The sequence below is a fragment of the Myxocyprinus asiaticus genome, chromosome 1 (assembly GCF_019703515.2).
Source record: "Myxocyprinus asiaticus isolate MX2 ecotype Aquarium Trade chromosome 1, UBuf_Myxa_2, whole genome shotgun sequence".
Taxonomy (NCBI): domain Eukaryota; kingdom Metazoa; phylum Chordata; class Actinopteri; order Cypriniformes; family Catostomidae; genus Myxocyprinus; species Myxocyprinus asiaticus.
Window position 1 is genome coordinate 37918227 of NC_059344.1, and position 21936 is coordinate 37940162.

Sequence of the window (21936 nt, forward strand, 5' to 3'; positions counted from 1 at the left end):
TTCTTTTGTGTTAGACAGAAAAACAAAATCTGATGTGTTTGAAGCAACACAAGTATGAACAGATAATGAACTCTCTCTTTAATGCAGCAAAGTCAAAGCTAATTCGACTGTAGCAAAAGAGCTCTGCTGAGAGCCCTCCTAGCCAAAATAGCACAGCGAGTGGGCGAATTAGTGCTCATCATCGACCTGACACAGGACATTACACAAACATTTTTGGGAAGTTTCATACCAAACAAAACCTTCAGCGAGTTTATAACCCATCTAATATTAGATAACTTCCATAGCATTAGAGGGCGAACATACCTGCAAGGACTCTATTGACTGATGAGTGTGTTGCCAGGCCTGGCTGCCCTCTCTCATGGAAGATTCCAGCATATGGCAAAAACTCAGGCAGGAGGAACCGTCTGAGAGCGAAAAAGTGAAATACTATGAGAAAGGCTTATTCAAGATTTGGAGTTGTACAACACATTAGAATGCATTTCTGTGGAATAAACAGACTAACAATTTCCTCTTCTTACCTGGGGACAAAGCGACCAAGGGAGGGGGCAGACATACGTGCATTACGGGGAGCCCAATGTCTGCTTCCATTGTCCCTATACACAAACATACATATGCAGAACAACAATCATACACTTTAAAAAAAGGTCAATACAACCTGCTTAAAATCATTTGCCTGTTGTAATTATGTAAAGTTGAGTCAAAGTTTGAAATCACTTAAATCTGCCCCTTAACAAGAGCAAATGTCTCTCCAATCACTTCTCAGATGAGTGAGAACATTAATACGCTTACAAGGTAAGCGTGGGAATGATTGATAGACAGAAAAGAGGAAATTTATGGTGTATATAAATATTAATATGAAGGCTAACTGAAAGACTGATGGGTTTCATAAGTATTCTGATGAATATGGATCTGTGGTCCCAAGCGGCAGTGAATGCTGAACTCTTCAGCCAGCGGGTGGAATTATTCATCAGCTCAGAGGAGGGCATCTAATCCGTGCCAAAAAAAAGTGAAAGAGCAGGGCAGAGGGGATGCGTGGTTTGGAGTGGAGAGAAAAGCTTATATTGAACTAGTGGAGGAGTTGGAGGGATGGAGAGATAGACATTTTTTAGTGTGTTAATGGTCCCGTCAATGGAAGCTCTTAACACAGCCCTGAACACAGACCTCTGCCTGTTTCGTAAAACACATAATTGCATATTTAAAACGTGCTGGGACTTCATAGAGTGTTGTTTTTTTTATTGCTGATAATGAGATGGAATGGGAAGTGTGATTTTATAATAATCTACTGGAAAAGGTTTAATTGCTTAGGGACAATTCAGACAAAAGTGTTCTTGCACTGAAAACAAAGACACAGCACAACAAATAGTGCTGAGAAATACCGCACCTGTGCGAGACGCTGATATGAACAGCAAGACGCAGTTCAACAGTCAAAGTCATTGTCTAGCACTTGATGGGAAAAGAAACGAATGAAAAAACAGCCCCCGAGTAAATTCAACAAATATTCTATTAGAAAACGCAACAGAGTAGAAGAAATATTCTTTCCTGACTTATAAAACACAATTGTGCAGAAGACAAGAAAAAAAGCAGTGAGCACACAGCAGCACATTACTCTATCTCATCTAAGTCAGACAAAGAGCATTTAAATCCAAGATGAAACGCTCATAAAACGTGAAGGTGCTTGGGGCAAATATGGTAAAATTGTTGGCAAGCTCAATAGCAGGGTGGTTGAAAAGCAGAAGAGATAAGATTCTGGCATTTAGAGCCTTGCTTGTATGTTTGTTGGGTTGCCTAGCAACAAAAGAGAAAAATAAATCCATAGAGATTTCTGGGCACGGATGTGAGCAGGTAAGGATTCAGGAACAACCACCTATCACAAGCCTAATGTGTCTGTGCTTGTTTACTTACTCGAACTCTTCAAATTCAACCTCGCTGTTCTCTACGCTGGGGGCGGGGCCAGGGGAGAGGCTGTCTGGATTAGAGGAGAGGGGTCGGGGTCTGCTGGGGTGACGGAGAGAGCGCTGCCGAATGCCATCACGCCGAGACAGATACTGGATCATACGCTGTGCATAATATGCTGCAGGAGACAACCTACACACACGCACACACACACACACACACACCACAATACAGAGAGAGAGACAACACTGTTGTTAGATTTGCAGTGGATGACCAGTGCTGGGTAGATTATTTCTGCATCTGGTACTGAACACAAATTCTACGACTTAAATTGCAGTCAGTAATGTAATCTTTTGGATTACATTTTTAAAATAATGTAATCTGATTGCTTTTGGACTACTTCAGACCTTATTCTTGTTTGTTTGATGTAGGGATGTCCCGATACCATTTTTTTGAGAATAAGTATGAGTACTGCTACTTTTTTTTTTTAGTACTCGCCGATACCAAGTCCAATTCCTGTTTTTTTTCTGAAATCAATATCAACATTTTATTTCAATTGTATCATCGAAATTGTGTTTAAATAAATTAATTAAAAATGTCAATTTAATTGAAAGTATAACAATTAATTTTCAACATGAAACTTTTTTTATTTTGATATTATTATTTATGTATTATTTTTAGCAAGTGAAGTGATTTTATATAGAACCTCACAGCACAATCCAAAATAACACTGGAGTTATATTTGTCAAAAAAAGTGCCTCCAAATAAAGATATTCCTTAAATATAATACAGTTACTATTGATTTATTATTATTATTATTAGTAGTAGTAGTATAACAGTGAATATTATATAACTATACAGTTATAGTGATCTATATCTGTCATACTTTTTTCATTTAAATTGAGCTTTTATTTTGCCGGAGCTTTTATTTTGAAGTGTTTGTGTTTTAGACCAAGGAACTCTGACGTAATCGCGGCAGATTCCCAATCCAGAAAAGCCAGTCGCTATGTGAATCACAGTGATTATCAAACCGCAAAAGGCTACTATGTCAATAAATAAATAAATAAATATGTAGTCTATATATGACTTGTGCTAAAAAGTGAATTAGCGCTCTGCCTGCTGTCATCTGCTACAAACAGAGCATGCAATGCTCATGATGGTGTTTTCTTTGTATGAGCCAAGGATCTCTTAAAGGTATGGGCAGTTTGTGTCTCTATGTCAGCACAACACCAGCTCTAAACATTCACAAGCATTCACATTTAAAATGCTGCATGCGCAAACAATCTATTTATCTCATTAAATCACAGCTTTTGCTGTTAAATAATCTCACTAGGACATGGCGTGATTTTAATCTGTGAGCTGAATGTTTACGTAATGACATTCGTATGTCAGATGGTATCGTTTTTTGGTATCGGAGCATTTTTACGAGTACAAGTACATGAGCGCGGTATCAGACCTGATTCCGATACCAGTATCGGTGCATCCCTAATTTGATGTCACATGCATTTGAGTAGGATAAGCTGGAACCATTTTGACAATGTTGCATAAATACATTAAAGAAAACTTAATGGATGAAAATATTAACATTTGTATGAATTTTGTATGTTTTACTCGCTACTGGTTTCTGAGTAAAATAAAAAGGTACTTAAAATGTTCTTACTCTTACAATTTTTGACATTGAAAATGCCATGTGTGGTAACACAACAAACCAGTTATATTTGTGAATCAACATCACAAAAAACAAAAAAACAAAAGTGCATCTCAAAAGTTATTACAAAAGCGAAGTACAAAAGCAATTCGTGAAACTAAAACTAACATGACTGCACTAATGCAGATTGGTTAGGCAATTCCACGACCCCTCCATTCGAAAACACCCAAAGACTTACCAAACATATATCAGCTGAAGGCTGATGACAAACCATTTTCTATATACGTTAAGGGATGGTTCTCCCAAAAATGAAAATTCTTTCATCAATTAATCACCCTCATGCTGTTCCGAACTCTAATGACTTTTCTTTATTCCGTGGAACCCAAAAAGAGATGTCACCATTTACTTTTATTGTATGGAAAAAAGAAGCAATGTAAGTGAATAGTGATTGAGACTAACATCCAGGTATTGCCTTACATCTTCTGTGTTCCACAGTAGACAGAAAGTCATGCAGGTTTGATGCAACATAAAATTGAGTACATGATGACAATAGCAATTTTTAGGTAAACTGTCCCTTTAATGCACTGCAAAAAAAGTTATTGTCTTATAGGTTTTTAGGGCCCAAACACTGAAAGTGCAGAGGCCCTATTGCACTTCTAAGGATTATTATTATTATTATTCTTTTTCAAGGTTTTCTGTACTTTTAGGGTACTTAACATGCGTTAAAACTCTTGAAATTTTGCACACACATCAGAGTCATCGGCCATTAGGGCTGGGCAAATTTGTTGGGGGGGGGGGTTGGGCTCTGCAGCACCCTCTTTAAAATGGGCATGTAACGGGGTCTCTATAGCACCCCCATTTTCATCTACAGTCACCAAAATTGGTACATACACCGATCAGCATTCTGAGATGATATTCTTCTCACCACAATTGTACAGGGTTACCATAGACTTTGTCAGTTCGAACCTGTCTGGTCATTCTCTGTTGACCTCTCTCATTAACAAGGCATTTCCGTCCACAGAACTGCCACTCACTGGATGTTTTTTGTTTTTGGCAGCATTCTGAGTAAATTCTAGAGACTATTGTGAGTGAAAATCCCAGGAGATTAGCAGTTACAGAAATACTCAAACAAGCCAATCTGGCATCAACAATCATGCCACGCTCCAAATCCCCGAGCCATATCTGCATAATTTTATGCACTGCAGTGCTGCCACATGATTGGCTGATTAGATGATTGCATGGATGATTGTTGGTGAGGAGTTACGTAACGCCATGCAGGGATCGGACGTGTGAACGGTGAGCTCTGTGCACTTTGCTAGTTTTAATACTTTTAATGACATAAACCAGTGAGATTCGATACACTCTGTTCCATAACTGTTCTAGGAGGACAATATGTAAAAGAATTCAAAATCCTCGGGCTCTGGAGACATTAAAAGACACTTACGTGCTCAAGCTGACACTCCCAAGCAGGCCACGAGCCTGGGAGTTGATTTAGTCGGAGAGGTGCGGGAAATGCGGCGAGAGATGCTGAACATGTCGCAATGCTGACAAAGGTTGTTGCTGACTTGGAGGATCTTGCTGTGATACATTGATCGATCACTGCCATGGAGGCGAAGTTCACTGATGTGGTTACAAGAGTGGAGGGTGTCGAGAAACGGATTCATTACCTGGAGTCATCGGAGAGGGAATTATCTGCTAATCTGCTAGCGACCAAGGTGGATTTGGAGCATGTCTGGGAGAAGTTGGAGGACATGGATAGCCAGCGGAATAACGTCCGAATCCTCGGAATTCCTGAGGGCAAAGAGGGACAGGATATGATGAAATTCCTGGATGGGCTCTTTCCAAATCTGCTCGACATAGCAGGCCATAAGAAGGAAGGTTATTTCTCTTCTTAAGCGTAAGAAATATGATATTGTGTTTCTTCATGAAATGCAACTTTCTCCACAGGAAGCTGAAAAATTTGGGAAGATATGGGGTGGGAATTTTTTTTATAGTGCTGACTCGAGTAAGAGCAGGGGAGTCATTATGCTGATAAGTAAACATCTACAATTCAAATGTCTCAAACAGAGTAAAGATAAATTAGGAAGAGTCATTATTGTTTTAGCTGAAATTCAGGGACAAAGTCTTATTTTGGCTAATATTTATGCACCTAACATTGATGATCAGGGCTTTTTTATAGATCTTGAAGGGATGTTGCAAGCCGCTGGCACCCCTCATGATATAATATTGGGAGGAGATTTTAATCTTTTGATGGACTCAGTCCTTGATCATAGTGAAGCAAAAATGTGCAAGCCCCCTAGAGCAACATTGATGCTTTACAGGATGTGTAAAAAATCTTACAGATATTTAGAGACTTCTGAACCCATCTAGTAGGGACTATAATTTTTTTCATCAGTCCATAAGATTTATTCTAGAATAGATTTTTTTCAAGTCCCTCATTTCATCTGTTGTTGATTGCTCAATCGGAAACATTTTAGTCTCAGATCATGCCCTTCTGTGTTTAGAGGTGTTGCCACATATGGAGAAAAAGAAATCATATAGTTGGCGCTTTATCCCTTTTGCAAAATCCTGAATTCCAACAAATGTTAAAGGCTGAAATCAATGTCTATATGGAGACCAACTGGTCCTCAGTATCTTATGTGGGTGTGGCTTGGGAGGCACTTGGAAGGTGGTTCTTAGGGGCCAGATCATACAGTATGCCTCACTCACCAAAAATCCAAAGCACACAAGAACTCATGGAATTGGAAGGGAAGATTAAAAGTGGCGAGGCAGAGCTGAAACGCCAAATGTCGTCTAATGGCCTCAGGGAATTGACCCGATTGAAATACAGATATAATACTATTTTGTCACAGAAGGTGGAGTTTTGGCTCTTCAGGGCAAGACAGTCATATTTTGAGTCGGGGGACAAGGCAGGGAAACTTCTAGCTAGATATATAAAACAGTCTTTTTCTACCATTCCCTCACTGAAATCTGCTGGTGGTGAAATATTTACCTCAGCCAATGATATTAATAATTATTTTAAAGATCTTGATCTCTACAGTACCACGTCTTCGTCTACTGATGAAGATATTAGGAACTTTGTGAAACCATTAGAACTTTCTAAACTGACGACTGAGCAAAAAAGAAAATCTTGATTCTGAGATAACCTTGGAGGAGCTTGGCGAGGTAATTAAGGCCTTGCCTACAGGCAAGGCTCCGGGGCCAGGCGGCATTGCCGATTAATTTTAGATCTTATGATACAGAACAGGCTCCACTTTTGCTAGAAGTTTATACGGAATCATTAAAGAATGAAAGCTTCCACCAACCATGAAACAAGCTCAGTCTGATTCTTAAAAAGGACAAAGATCCAAGCGAGTGTAAGAGTTACCGTCCAATTTCCTGATCCAGCTAGACATTAAAATATTGTCAAAAATTGTGGCTAACCGATTCAGTTAAGTTTTGACATCTCTTATACATATAGATCAGGTGGGGTTTATTCAGGGTCATAGCTCTTCTGATAAGATTAGGCATTTCATCAATATCATGTGGTCAGTGTCGAATGATCAGACTCCGGTTTTTTTTCCTTTAATTGGTATAAATCCGAAGCTTTGGCGCTGACAGCATACTGCCCGGTAACGGCTTTCCAGTGGCCCAAACAGGGCATTAAGTATTTGGGGATTTTATTCCCAGCAAATTTGTCTGATTTAGTTAGAGTTCATTTTGACTTTTAATAAAAAGGTTTTCGAGTGATGTGGGCAGGTGGGCTTCATTACATTTATCTATGATTGGGAAGGTTAATGGTATTAAAATGAATTGTATTCCAAAATTCATATAGATGTTCCCCTCTCTTATTTCAAGCAATTTGATAGCATAGCAAAGTCCTTCATTTGGAATGGTAAACGTCCAAAGTGGGCTAGGCCTACCCAAGATTTGTTTAAATATTATGCATTGGGTCTCAGACATTTGGTTCATTGGTCGCTTCCACCTGAGAGAGCCCCTCCCTGGTTTTGTATTGAACAGAGGAAGTTACCATTTCACCATTGCAAAGCGTTTTTATCAAACTAACTGGAGAAGTTAAGTTACACCTCGTTATCTCGCATTTGCATGTGGTATGGACAAAAAAGTCCAGAGTGTTTAATTCAGACAATTATTTAAATGTTGCTTCGAGAATATGGTTGAACCCAAATTTATGTATTAATAAGTCTCCTATCTGCTGGACAGAGTGGATTGTGAGGGAGATTAATATGCTCGGTGACCTATATGAGAGTGGAATGTTGAGATTCTTTGAAAATATGGTTCAACATTTTGGGATCCCCAGGTCTCAATTCTTTAGGTATTTACAGCTGCGCCACTTACTTTGTACTATTTTTGGGAGTAGCAAACACCCCCCTAATGCGGCAGATACTCTGGGAGTGGTGATTACTCCCTGCTAATTCAGAGTCTGGGGTACAGAGCTTCAACTTCTCTCAAGAGATTATGGGAGAGGAGGTTTTGGGTGACGTCATGCAAGGCGCAGACGTGTGAGCGACAAGCTCTGTGCACTTTGCTGAATTTTCGATTATTCTCATGTTATAATCTGGTGAAATTTGATACACCCAGTTACATATTTGTCCTTTCTTGCAAAACATGGCAAAGAAGTCAAAATCCTCGGGCTCTGGAGATATTAAAAGACACTTACGTGTTCAGGATGAAAGCCCCGACAGGCCTACAGACCGGGGACTCGATTTGGATGGCGCGGCAGGAGAGGAGATCCAGCGTCAGTTGTCCAACATGTCGGTGATGTTGACGAAGATTCTTGCTGACTTGGAGGATCTCGCTGTAATACGTCGATCGATTATGGCGATGGAAATAAAATTCTCTGAGTTAGGTACAAGAGTGACTGATTTTGAAAAACGAATCGATTTTCTGGAATCTTTGGAGAGGGAATTAACCGCTAATCCACCCGCGACCAAAGTTGATTTGGAACATCTCCTTGAAAAGCTTGAAGATCTTGAGAATAGAAGCCGCAGGAATAACGTTCGAATTGTTGGAATTCCTGAGCATGAGGAGGGCAGAGATATGGTGCAATTCCTAGATGAGGTTTTCCCGAGTCTGCTCGACATAACAGGCCACAAGCTGGAAATCGAGCGAGCTCACAGAGTGCCGGCTCACAGATCTGCTGAGGGAGATAGGCCCAGATCGATTCTGGCCAGATTTCTGAGATCATCCGATGAAGATCTTGCGTTGCGCCAGGCGAGGAGCAAAGGGAAGCTTTCTTGGAAGAACCATAATGTTTTCTTGTTCCCAGACTTTGCGAGTTCGACAAGAGAGAAACGCGATCGGTTCAAGGAATGTAAGAAACTCTTACATCAGAAAAAGATCTCGTTTGCTCTGATGTTTCCTGCCAAACTGAGAATAGAAACGAAAAACGGTCGCAAAGTATTCACATGTCCAAATCTGGCAATGTCTTTTATAGAATCTATGTCTGAGTAAACCATTGGATGTTTCTCATGTGAGTGGGCCTGACTCACTGTACTTACTCTTGAGGAAGCTGGGCGACATTTTAGGTTTTTTGCGTTGGCTCTGCCGTGCGGCTGGAGCTTGTTCTGTGAATAACACTTTCCTTAAAGAAACTTTTGCATTGAAGTTCCCGGACAGATTGAGAGTGGACACTATGGATGACCGCAAAATATCTACATGCTCACACAAAGGATGTCTTTTATAAAGCTAACAGATTGTGTAAGTCATGGTATATACGTTTACGCAGCCTCCAAGTGAATTGACTCGATCATCCAGGGAACCGGGATGCCAGTTTTGTTTCTTTTTGTATTGGTTCCGCCTAGCGGCTGGAGCTTGTTCTGTTGAATAATACTCCTTTGGAACAGCTATGATAAATCTGTTCGTTCTTCGTGCTTATTCCTCCTGCTGGCTGTAGTTTGTTTTGTTGAGTTTTTTTTTTTTTATGGGACATTGGAATGATTACGTCATCCGCCCAACTCATAACAGCCGACTCACTGAACATTAGTTTGTCTGTCCGAGGAATCTGAACGGTTTTATATCAGCTGGAATTTGTTTTGTGGAAGATCACATCCTTGAGACAGTTCTGTGAATGAATCTACACATTTTTGTGTTCATTCTTCCTATTAACTGGGTTTATTTCACAAAGTATTTTCTGTTATGTAATTTTGCCTCACAAATTTGTGAGGAAAAATTGAGCAATCCAATGTCAAAGTTGTCATGGGGGCTCGTGGGCGTTCATGGACCTTTTGAGTTTAGAGGGATTGTCGCCAGTTGGCGCTGTCGTGCGTGGGGTTAATGCGCACGTTTTTTCTTTTATCTGTTTGTTTTGTTCCGGGGGATGTTCGGGGGTTGATTGTTTCACTAATGGGGAATGTGGTCTTCATAATTTTGTTTTTCACACACAATTTGTTTTTTATTACATCAATATGTCAAATGTTAATATGAGTGTACTATCTCTCTCCACGTGGAATGTGAATGGGTTGGGGCACCCCATAAAAAGAAGGAAGGTTATTACTTTTCTTAAACGTAAGAAATATGATATAGTGTTTCTTCAAGAAACACATCTCTCCCCGCAGGAAGCTGAAAAATTTGGGAAGATATGGGGTGGACATGTTTTCTTTAGTGTTGGCTCAAGTAAGAGCAAGGGAGTCATTGATTAATAAACATCTACAATTCAAATTTCTCAAACAGATTAAAAATAAATTAGGAAGAGTAATTATTGTTTTAGCTGAAATTCAAGGGCAAAGTCTGATTTTGGCTAATATTTACGCACCTAACGCTGATGATCAGGGCTTTTTTATAGATCTTGAAGGGACATTACAAACCGCTGGCACCCCTCATGATATAATATTGGGAGGAGACTTTAATCTTTTGATGGATTCAGTCCTTGATCATAGTGAAGCAAAAGTGTGTAAACCCCCTAGAACAACACTGACACTTCACAGGATGTGTAAAAATCTTGGTCTTTCGGATATTTGGAGACTTTTGAACCCATCCAGTAGGGACTATACATTTCTTCATCAGTCCATAAGATTTATTCTAGAATAGATTTTTTTTTTTATATCCAGATCCCTAATTTCATCTGTTGTTGATTGCTCAATTGGAAATATTTTAGTCTCAGATCATGCCCTGGTGAGTTTAGAGTTGATGCCACATATAGAGAAAAAGAAATCATATAGTTGGCACCTTAATGTATCCCTTCTGCAAAATCCTGATTTCCAACAAATGTTAAAGACTGAAATCAATGTTTATATGAAGACCAACTGGTCCTCAGTATCCTCTGTGAGCGTGGCTTGGAAGGCACTTAAAGTGGTTCTTAGGGGCCGGATCATACAGTATGCCTCATTCATCAAAAAATCCAAAGCATGAGAACTTGTGGAGTTGGAAGGAAATATTAAAAGTGCAGAGGCAGAGCTGAAGCGCCGTATGTCAGCTGATGGCCTCAGAGAATTGACCCGATTTAAATATAGATATAATACTATTTTGTCACAGAATCTTGGTTATTCAGGGTAAGACAGTCATACTTTGAGTCGGGTGACAAAGCAGGGAAGCTTTTGGCTAGATATATAAAGCAGAGAGAGTTTTTTTCTACTATTCCCTCAGTGAAATCTGCTGGTGGTGAAATATTTACCTCGGCCACTGATATTAATAATGCCTTTAAAGAATTCTATATTGATCTTTATAGTTCCACGTCTTCATCTACTGATGAAGATATTAGAAACTTTGTGGAACCATTAGATCTTCCTAAACTGACGACTGAGCAAAAAAACTCTCTTGATTCTGAGATAACCTTGGAGGAGCTTAACGAGGTAATTAAGTCCCTACCTACTGGCAAGACTCCGGGGCCAGATGGTTTTGCCGCAGAATTTTTTAGATCCTATGCTACAGAACTGGCCCCACTTTTGTTAGAAGTTTATACTGAATCATTAAAGAAGGGAAAACTTCCTCCAACCATGACACATGCCCGGATCAGTCTGATTCTTAAAAAGGACAAAGATCCAAGCGAGTGTAAAAGTTACCATACAATTTCCCTGATCCAACTAGATGTAAAAATATTGTCAAAAATTTTGGCTAACCGATTAAGTAAGGTTATGACATCTCTTATACATATAGATCAGGTGGGATTTATTCGGGGCTGTAGCTCTTCTGATAACTTCAGGCGTCTCATCAATATCATGTGGTCAGTGGCGAATGAACAATCTCCGGTCGCTGCCATCTCACTTGACGCCGAAAAGGCGTTTGATATGGTAGAATGGGATTATCTTTTTAAGATTTTGGAAATGTATGGGTTCTGGAGTACATTTATTGGTTGGATTAAGTTACTTTATAAACACCCTGTAGCAGCGGTACAAACAAATGGATTAATTTCAGATTATATTACTCTGGATAGGGCACTCGACAGGGTTGCCACTTTCCCCATTATTGTTCTGTCTTGCCCTGGAACCATTAGCAGCCACGATAAGAAAGGAGGATGATTTTCCAGGGGTGACAGCGGGAGGTGTGGCGCATAAGCTTCTGCTTTACGCAGATGATATTTTATTATTTCTCTGAAATAATATAGTTATTATAGTCTCTGAACCTACTAGATCTATGCCTTGCCTCCACAGGATTATTAATTCCTTTTCCAAGTTCTCAGGACACAAAGTCAATTGGTTTAAATCCGAAGCTTTGGCACTGACAGCGTACTGCCCAGAAACGGCTTTCCAGCCAGGCGCCTTCCAGTGGCCCAAACAGGGCATTAAGTATTTGGGGATTTTATTCCCAGCAAATTTGTCTGATTTGGTTAAGAGTTAATTTTGACCCTTTAATTAAAAGGTTTTCGAGCGATGTGGACAGGTGGGCTTCATTACATTTATCGATGATTGGGAATGTTAATGTTATTAAAATGAATTGTATTCCAAAATTCAACTACCTGCTTTAGTTTCTCTCTGTAGATGTCCCCCTCTCTTATTTCAAGCTATCTGATAGCATAGCGAAGTCCTTTATTTGGAATGGTAAGCGCCCCAGGTTAAACTTCAATAAGTTACATTGACAAAGGTGGGCTAGGCCTACCCAAGATTTTGTTTTATTATTATGCGTTTGGTCTTAGACATTTGGCTCATTGGTCGCTTCCACCTGAGAGAGAACCCCTCCCTGGTTTTGTATTGAAAAGGAAGTACTTGCCCCTATCTCGCCACTGCAAAGCCTTTCGATTAAACTAGCCGGAGAGGTTAAGTCGCACCCCGTTATTTTGCATTTGCACTCGATATGGACAAAAGTGTCCAGAGTGTTTAATTCGGATATTTATTTAAACGTAGCCTCGAGCATATGGCAGAACCCTAAACTATGTATTAATAAGTCCCCTTTTTGTTGGTCAGATTGGATTGTGAGGGGGGTTAATGCACTTGGTGACCTATATGAGGGTGGAGTATTGAGACCTTTTGAAAATTTGGTTCAACATTTTGGCATTCCCAGATCTCAGTTTTATAAGTATTTACAGCTTCGCCACCTACTCTGCACTATTTTTGGAAGTGGCACGCACCCCCCTAAAGCGGCAGGTGCTTTGGGAGAGGTGATTGCTGCTTTTGGAAAAGGCCATGAAGCATCAATGTATTACTCCCTACTAATTCAGAGTCTGGGGGATGGAGCCTTGACTTCTCTCAAGAGAGTATGGGAAAAAGATTTGAATTTGGTATTGGAGGATGGAGTGTGGACTAAGATTCTTAAAAATGTCTCGTCTGTATCTAGAGATGCAAGGGTTTGCCTTATGCAATTTAAGATTTTACATAGATTTTATTGGACCCCCTCTAGATTATATAGGCTTGGTCTTAAAGGCACACCCACTTGCTGGCGATGCCAGTCAGAAGTTGGAGACACTACCCATGTCTTTTGGGGGTGTGTTAAGATCCAGGAGTTTTGGTTGAGGGTTCAGAGGTATTTGTGCGACGTTTTGAACCAACAGTTTATTTGTTGGTTTTGCTTTGTCCCAGACTCTGTATTTTGGGTGATGGGGTGGTCATGCATTTAGGGGATATTCATATAAAAAATTGGGTTATGACCAGTCTCATGATCAGCAGGCAATTAATTTTAAGGGGTTGGAAGTCAAATGGAGCACCCTATTTTTCGGAGTGGTGTGTGGAAATGGGGAGGGTAGCTGCATTTGAAGAGGCGGTAAGTAGAAGGCTGGGGTTTAGGGACTTCTTTGCTAAAAAATGGGGCAAATATTTAGTTGTTTGGGGGAATCTTGGGGAGGGGATGTGGAGAGTGTAGTTTAGTTTAATCATGTATGTTTATTATTTTATTTATTTGTGTGTATATATATATATATATGTGTGTGTGTGTGTATATTTTTATGTATGTGTGTATATATATATATATATATATATATATATATATATTTATTTTATTTTTTTGGATTGTGTATGTGTTACGTGGGACCACAGGGGTGTTCGTTAGGGGTCAGGGTGGGATTGTATTAGTAGGGTTTAAATGTAAAATGTTGATTCATTATATATGTGTTGAGTTTTTTCCACTGTCATATGCACATGAATCAATAAAAAATGTTAATTACAAAAAAAAAAAAAAGAGAATATAGGAGAAAGATTTAAACTTGGTATCGGAGAAGGGAGTGTGGGCTAGGATTCTAAAAAATGTCAAGTCTACAATCTAGAGATGCAAGGGTGCGTCTTATGCAATTTAATTATTTTACATTGATTCTATTGGATCCCCTCTAGATTGTATAGGCTTGGTCTTAAAGACACACCCACCTGCTGGCGATGCCAATCAGAAGATGGGGACACAACCCATGTTTTTTGGTGGTGTGTTAAGATCCAAGATTTTTGGTTGAGGGTTCAGAGTTTTGTGTGTGACGTATTGGACACAAATATATAAAAAAATTGGGGCCTAGCCAGTGGTATGATCAGCAGGCAGGTCATCCTTAGGGGATAGAAGTCAGCTGGAGCGGCCTCATTTCAGGAGTGGTGCACAGAGATGGGCTGGGTGGAGGCATTCGAAGAAATGTCATATAGAAGGCAGGGAAACTTGGATTTATTTAATAAAAAAATGGGGCAGCTATTTGGCATTTTTGGAAGGCTCTCGGAGAGGGGAAGCAGAGAGAGATGTGTAGTTTTAAATGTGTGTGACTTTTAGTTTTTTTATATATATTTGTTATTCTTTTTTTTTTTTTTTTTTTGTGTGTGTATTCTCAAGTTGGACCACTGGGATATTTGTTGAGGGTCAGGGTGGGGTTGGGAATTGGAAGGGGGAAATGGAATAATGGGGTTAATTTGGTGTTTATATATGTTTGCTTTGCTGTTTCATTTGTCTGAATCAATAAAAAGTGCTAATCAGAAAAATCGATGATTGCTGGTGCCAGATGAGCTGGTATTTCTGTAACTGCTGATCTTCTGAGATTATCACACACAACAGTCTCTAGAATTTACTCTGAATGGTGCCAAAAACAAAAAACATCCAGTGAGTGGCAGTTCTGTGGATGGAAACGCCTTGTTGATGAGAGAGGTCAGAAGTCAACAGAGAATGGCCAGATTGGATCGAACTGACAAAGTCTATGGTAACTCACCTCAATACAATTGTGGTGAGAAGAATATCATCTCAGAATGCTATTCTGAAAATCGCAAGCTCTGAACTTTTAAATACTCCTTCTAGGGGATTCATGTGACTGTCACCAAATTTGTGCCAAGACTTTGTAGAGGCTTAATGTCTAACAGATTTGTGATATTTTGAACAGTGTCGCCATGTCAAAGCAATAAATTTATGACTAAAAATGGGAAACAGGAAGTGCTTTATATCTTCTGTGTGCATTGTGTGATTCTGATGAAAATTCAACTGTATGTTTAGTAATGGGGGCTGATCATATGGATATCTATTATGGGTCATTGTCATAGTGCCACCAACTGGCAGCAGGAAGTATGGCACTTTTAACAGACTTTGAAATAACCCTCTTATGTTAATACGAATTGCTTAAATTTTTTTTTAGAATAAAGTCTGCTGATGTAAAATTGTCAAGGGATATTTTCAATATCTTCAAGTGTTGCCATGGCAATGCATTAATTGTTATTATTCCCTTCTACCTATATTTGGGTGTTTTTGAGGCACTTGGCATTTAAAATTTCATGACATTTTGCATACACATCAGAGTCGTTTGCCATTAGGGCTGGCAAAAGTTCATGCATGGGCATGTGGAGGGGGCTCTGTAGCACCACCATTTTCACCTAGAGTCACCAAAATTGGTACATATTATCAAGCCAGACAACTTTTATAATTATAGTCATTAGCTCCGCCCAACAGGAAGTCAGACATTTTTTATTTTTTCAATATAGCAGTCTATGAACTTTAAAATACTCCTCCGAGGGGATTCACGAGACTGTCACCTCATTTAGACAAAATTACACCAAAACAAGAAGATGCTACATTGTGAACAGATTTTAGTTATATCGAACGGTGTAGCCATGTCGAGGCATTAAATTAATGGCGAAATATATTCAGAAGAAAATATCTTCTGCGTGTAATGTATGATTTAGATCAAAATTTAGATGTGTTTAGTGTTGGGGGCTAATCACATGGATGTGACTACTTTGGGTCACGGCTGGAAGTGTGGCTCTTACAACAGACTTTAAAATAGTCCTCTTATATTTACCCAAAATGCTTCAAAATTGTCTATAATAATGTAAAATGCCAAATGTATGTCCACCTTGCATTGTTTTCCGAAAGCCACTGGGTGGAAATGGACCCATGATGCTTGGGCCCATCATCGCTGCTTGCAGTTCAATTTTGTCTTATTTTCCGGTAAAAATATCTAAACCTTACTAAATCATGATTTATTTACTTGACAAGCAAAATTGCTTAAGAATTTAAGTCTTGTTTTGGAAGAAATCTAACCAAAACATGGAATCAAACTACATGAACCTAAACCCTTCCCTCCGAGCAAAATCCAAAGTGACCCCATGGTAAGACAACAGTGACTGGTCGCACACCCTTTCCAGCCACAAAGAGAATTACTGTATTTATTAAGCAAACAAACACCTCAATAATCTCTCTCTCATACACATTTGCAGGGACAGAAAGAATCTTGGCAAAACTTTTCAGAGCTCCTACAGGATCTGTGAAACAGCAGAAAACAGTGTCAGTCTGTCTCAAAGACCACAAACACAACCGCACACAGGACCTGTTTACCGGTACTCATACCTAGATTGCCTTGTGCATCAGAATACTGTTAATCAGCATGTGTCTGAAGATATGTTTTAACATTAAGTTTTAGAGGTAGAAAACAGAGTTTGAGAGAGAGAGAGAGAGAGAGAGAGAGAGAGAGAGAGAGAGGGGTCCACAAAACAACAGTATGAAATAGCGGCAATTATTCCCAAGCTTTAATGTGTTGGAGTCCGACTATCCCTCTGCTTGGATGGCTTCTATCTTCAGGTACATTCTGCTCTGCAGGAAATGAGTCTGATCTGGTAATTCACAGGTTGGGGGTGTGTGACAGCCTGTGTTTGCGTGTACCTGCCAGTGGGGAATCAGTGCTAACAATCTGTCTTGATCCTGAACCACAGCTGATTCCCCAAAGCTCAACAATGACTCACTAGCCATGAACTCACTTTATTATGAGCCTCACTCACAGAGTTGGAAGGTGCTGACAGGCTGTGTGTGTATGTGTGTTTGAATTAGGGGGACACTGGGGTGCTGGCAGGTCTGAAATATCACACTGCTGTCCGGCAGCAAGACACATGCACTTCTTCATTACCTGGAGCTCACCAGCCAAACAGCTGCAAGAAAAAGCATGACCTCGGAATGCAGTCATGCATCACACACACTTACCAGCCCGTCATACACACCCACCTGCATATTGCAAACAAACACAATGTCAAGCCAAACGTCACTTATCAAAGAAAGGGATGAATCACCTGGCAGGGTCAGGATAGATAGGGTGGTCCCGTGATCCAGAGATGTCATAACGAGAAAGAGACATCAGGGATGTCTCTAGCAGCCTCCTACAAAAACAGACAGACATTCGAACATATATGACAGAATTACATTTTTGGTACTTGTACAGCATGTATATATACAGTATATAGGATCATATTCACAAAGGAAACAAATTTTCTTCAAATTTTCATCACTCTGTTCCTACACTAACAATCCCCACCAAACACAATTGCAATCATTAAAAATCTCATTAAACTGCTCAAGGACATTAGCATGCTCATTACCGACTGCTATGCATAGGCTAAATGAACATAGTGCGTAAGTAATGATATGCCATTTGCCAGGATTGGCTAGGAATCAGTTAATAACCCATTAAATTGGGGCATTTGTTAAGTTTGAGTTGTAATACTCTTGATACAACAGAGAGTTTGCTAAAGGCCATTATAAGAGGAGACAGAGGCCGGAGGACAAAAACATGCTGCTTTGGACCAGCAGGATACAAAGATGGATGGACAGTCGTGTAGAGAGAGGGGCATTTTTATTCAGCACGAGTCAGTATGATGTGTGCGTATGTGCATGTTTTTGGTGTGGGTGTGTTCAGCTCTTCATTAGAATGCCATCTTCTGCACCTTGACTCACAGTAAAAACAGAACGGATCGATTCTCACTCAAATTCTGAGGCTTTTTCAGGCAGTTTGTTTTGTTTGCTCCCTTTGACTCTTAAAGATCAAGATCTGCATTAAAAAAGAGGAGAAGCAAACATGACTTTAAAACTGTACTATTCTGTACTAACTGTATCACACTACACAATTGTTCTATAAATATGAAGATCTCAGAAATGTACAGCTGAGAGTATCTGTATCTCACGTTGGCTTCAATCAACCGAAGCACACATTTTTTTCCTTACTCTAAATAACTCTTCTTTAAATGTAAACAACAATTGTTATTCTTTTCCATTTTACAGTATTGTGGTTTCTCTCAATATTTGAACAATGCAATTATTGTTTATGCTTCTGTAATGAGGAAACTGTTATTTCACTTAACAGTAATGAGTAACTCTCTAGACTGTAGTAAAAAGGCAGTTTCAAAGTTGTTCTTGGTTATTCAGATACAAGACTTTTTGTTACAGCAAAACTTTCAAACCACACTCAAAGCTGGGCGTCACTGTAATGCTGAACTGGAGCGAGACATGGGAGAACGTAATATGACAAATTCTTGTTGCACTTCTGCATAAGTTAAATGAGACACTTGCATTGCAGATCAATGGCCTTAAAAACACAACCTAATTACAGCACAGCCATGCACATGGCACTGGCTGATCAGAGACATGAAAGAGGAGGGATTGTGTGTTAATGTGCAAGCACATAATCAGGATAAAGTCCCATTGGCCACTCAGGATTTGAGATATCTGTGCAAAGTTGCCTCGTCATATGCTCATGCACAATCTGATAAGCTACTGCCCCCTGATGGACTGTTGCAGGTATTGCAGAAACACTTGAGGGGCGCTATCTGAAAAGGTTTTCCAAGTTCCCTTCTAAGGAACTAATGTGATGAGTTTAGATTTACAAAAGCAAGTCGGTTAACTTGACCACAGAACCCAACCAAGGCCATGTACACACTGCAGCTAAATATGGTTGCCACTACTCTTCTGACTGTTCTGTACATTAAAAAGTTGGCTATTTCTGGTATGTCAACCACATTCTACAACCTCGTACACATAAAAAACAAAAAAAAACAAAAAAAAAAAAAACAAAAAACAAGTGAATTGCATTTACATTAAATGTTCATAGTGTGTATAGAACTGAACTAAACTAGTTGTTAATGCAGTGACATTAGTGAAGATGTTACTCATTGAACACCAACAGGTTGTCTGAGGTTTAGCACTTGAAAAATCACAAAAACAAGGTGTGTCTGTTGAATTATTCACAACTTTTTATGTCTCTCTCAAGAGTTTCTCCCAAAAACCCGTGGGGCATCTTTAACATTATGGTCTAGAACAAGCTAAACATCAAGTCTACATTACATCTAACAATGTCTACTGTTGCTAATATTTCTTTAAAAAAAAAAAAAATTGGGGTTAAACTGTTACAAATTCATGTTTGTTTACAGTTGTGCATGTTCACAGCTCTATTGCTATGGATATCACTATGCCAACAACAGTAACTTTGTGGGTGAATTCTGTATCGATACAGACTTGCCGAATTTATTTGATTCCAATGCACAAGCTCTCGATTTGATTCCAATTTTGATTTGATAAGATTCTGATCCACTTAGATATATTTCAGTTATAATGTCCATTTTGCATACATATGAAAGAAATTCTCTCTCATATGATTCTGTAAATTATACAAGGAACTTTCTAATTTGATGGGTTACATCACCAAAATATAAATTTTAAAATTAACAACAGGGTTCTAACTATGCCATTAAACTGCAATATATTTAACAAATATAATAATCAACACAACCAAAATTGAAGTAAACTTTAAAGTAAAAGATCAATCTTGGGATTTTAAGTATGACTATCGGAATCATTTAAATGAAGATCGCGATTAATCTGTAAATCAATATTTTTCCCCGGCACTACAATCCTGTATTCCGTCCACACACAGAACAATCATTCACTCACATATTTTAAAGCTGCTGTTACACACAAAACTTTGCAGTGTGTAGGTGGCTTAAAAAAACCTTAAATCAGTGTCTGTAACCAGACTGTCCTGCATGCTGAGGCTACAGTCCACAAACACATTTCTCAGAGAACTAAAAAATCTGTATTCTCATGTGAAAGACCAGGCAATTCAGTACAATGCAACCACGTTTATTACCTCATCTCTGTGCAAATCCTTAAAATCTCTGGTAACAAGATGTAAAAAGACACTTTGTTTGGCACCTCATTTATCTTAATGTTTATTCGTCTATGCTTTGGCGATTTTACAGAGTGGTAATATGCAGATTGGCATCTCATTAAACATTTTCCATTCAGGTCCAGCTCTAGATGACACGCACTCCTATGAGGGCTAATGGAGTGCACACAGACAGAGCACAGGGTCAGATCAAGCTGGCTTCCATGACAGACACATTCCCTCCTGGCAAAAACAACAGTGACTCACATAATTCAACTAATTTTCAGTTTTTTCCACATCTCAAAGATGTCAAAAGTTTTCAAAAGCACTGACGGCAATTAAAATAGCATTCCACTATGAACCAGATCATTCAATTATATTCCGCTTCATAAGCACTTGTTTGTCTACAACAATTTTGAATGATTCGTATGATCTGGTTCAAGTACCAGGCTCTTGTCCTCCTGCTTTCAGGCAACCCTGTGAATGCACAAAATGAATGACAGGCAAAAAGCACCTCAAAGTCTTCAGATTGGCCAAACAAAGAATCTGACCGCGGCCTGGAGTCACATGTTTGTTAGAGACAGATGTGATTTTTCAGGCCAACTATTTCAGTGTTATCTGTCAGGTAATAGGGACATTGGCATGCAGGCAATCCATTAAAAAATGCTGACAGTACCTTTGGTCTGATTACAGAATGGAGAAAGGTTCTACTGAACCATTTTTCATGCAAAAAGCAACTAGGGTCAACAAGATATACAAGGCTAGAAAACATTCTCGCACTCAAGCACTACTTGGAAAGCTGTTTTTTTTACTTATAAACAATTCGAATGTGAAATCTTGCTAAAATCAAAAATTGCCTCAACAGCTTCCACTGTATCTTAGTTGTGGCATCAGTCACAAACTCACTGACCCTTCCCACATCAGTGTGCCAATCATCACTTGAGAATTCTCTTCACATCTCATTAACATCATAGGCCCCCGTCAGCACTGGGTCACACAGGGTGAGTCAGGGAGGGGACACTGCTTTTCTCATAACTTGGAATGCAGCAAGTTCTTGATATATGCTCTCTTCATTATGAAACTGCTCTGGTAATTCAATCTAGAAGTGAGAATGACAGAATGTAGCGGAGAGGCAATCAAGAGCTTCTATGTTCCATTTATGTTGGGAACTGCACTGCTCAGGAGCTGAAATGAGATAATACTTCAAATTAAAACCTTAAAGAGCACCTATTATGGTTTTTCAAATATTACCTTTCATGTAGTGTTATATAGCTGTTTGTGAATGTAAAAAAGTCTGCAAAGTTTCAAAAATCAAAGTGCACGACAAATGGAGTTATTGACTCCCAAAAGAACGAACCGATTCTGAACACCTGAAACGAGTCGTTAGTAATTCCAGACTTACTTCCTGTACTAACCTAAGTAATTTGGTAACAAAAAACCCGCCTCTGGTCTTCATTGGCTGCTCAATGAAGCGGTAGACCAATCAAAACAGATTGGGACATCTGACCAATCAGAGCAGAGTAGGCTCTCTGAAAGGAGGAGTTGAGAATGAATCCTTTAGAACGGATCATTGAACGAGTCGTTTTGACACTAGGGAAAAAAGGTAATGCTGCAATTTAAATTATGAGCAAATTAAAGTGTTTTTTGACCTTGGATG

General features: G+C 39.3%; 1 protein-coding gene across 8 annotated transcripts in view; it reads right to left on the bottom strand.

The window, feature by feature from the left end:
* Window positions 1-21936, bottom strand: part of LOC127432968 (activating molecule in BECN1-regulated autophagy protein 1A-like) — a 105311-nt gene that overhangs the window by 65899 nt on the left and 17476 nt on the right. For all 8 annotated transcript variants that reach the window (XM_051684723.1, XM_051684794.1, XM_051684940.1 and 5 more), the window contains 4 exons: window positions 17416-17502; window positions 1903-2085; window positions 519-593; window positions 304-404 (listed from right to left, as the gene is read on the bottom strand). In XM_051684723.1, the coding sequence (XP_051540683.1) occupies window positions 304-404; window positions 519-593; window positions 1903-2085; window positions 17416-17502 (446 nt within the window). The remainder of the gene's footprint in view (window positions 1-303; window positions 405-518; window positions 594-1902; window positions 2086-17415; window positions 17503-21936) is intronic.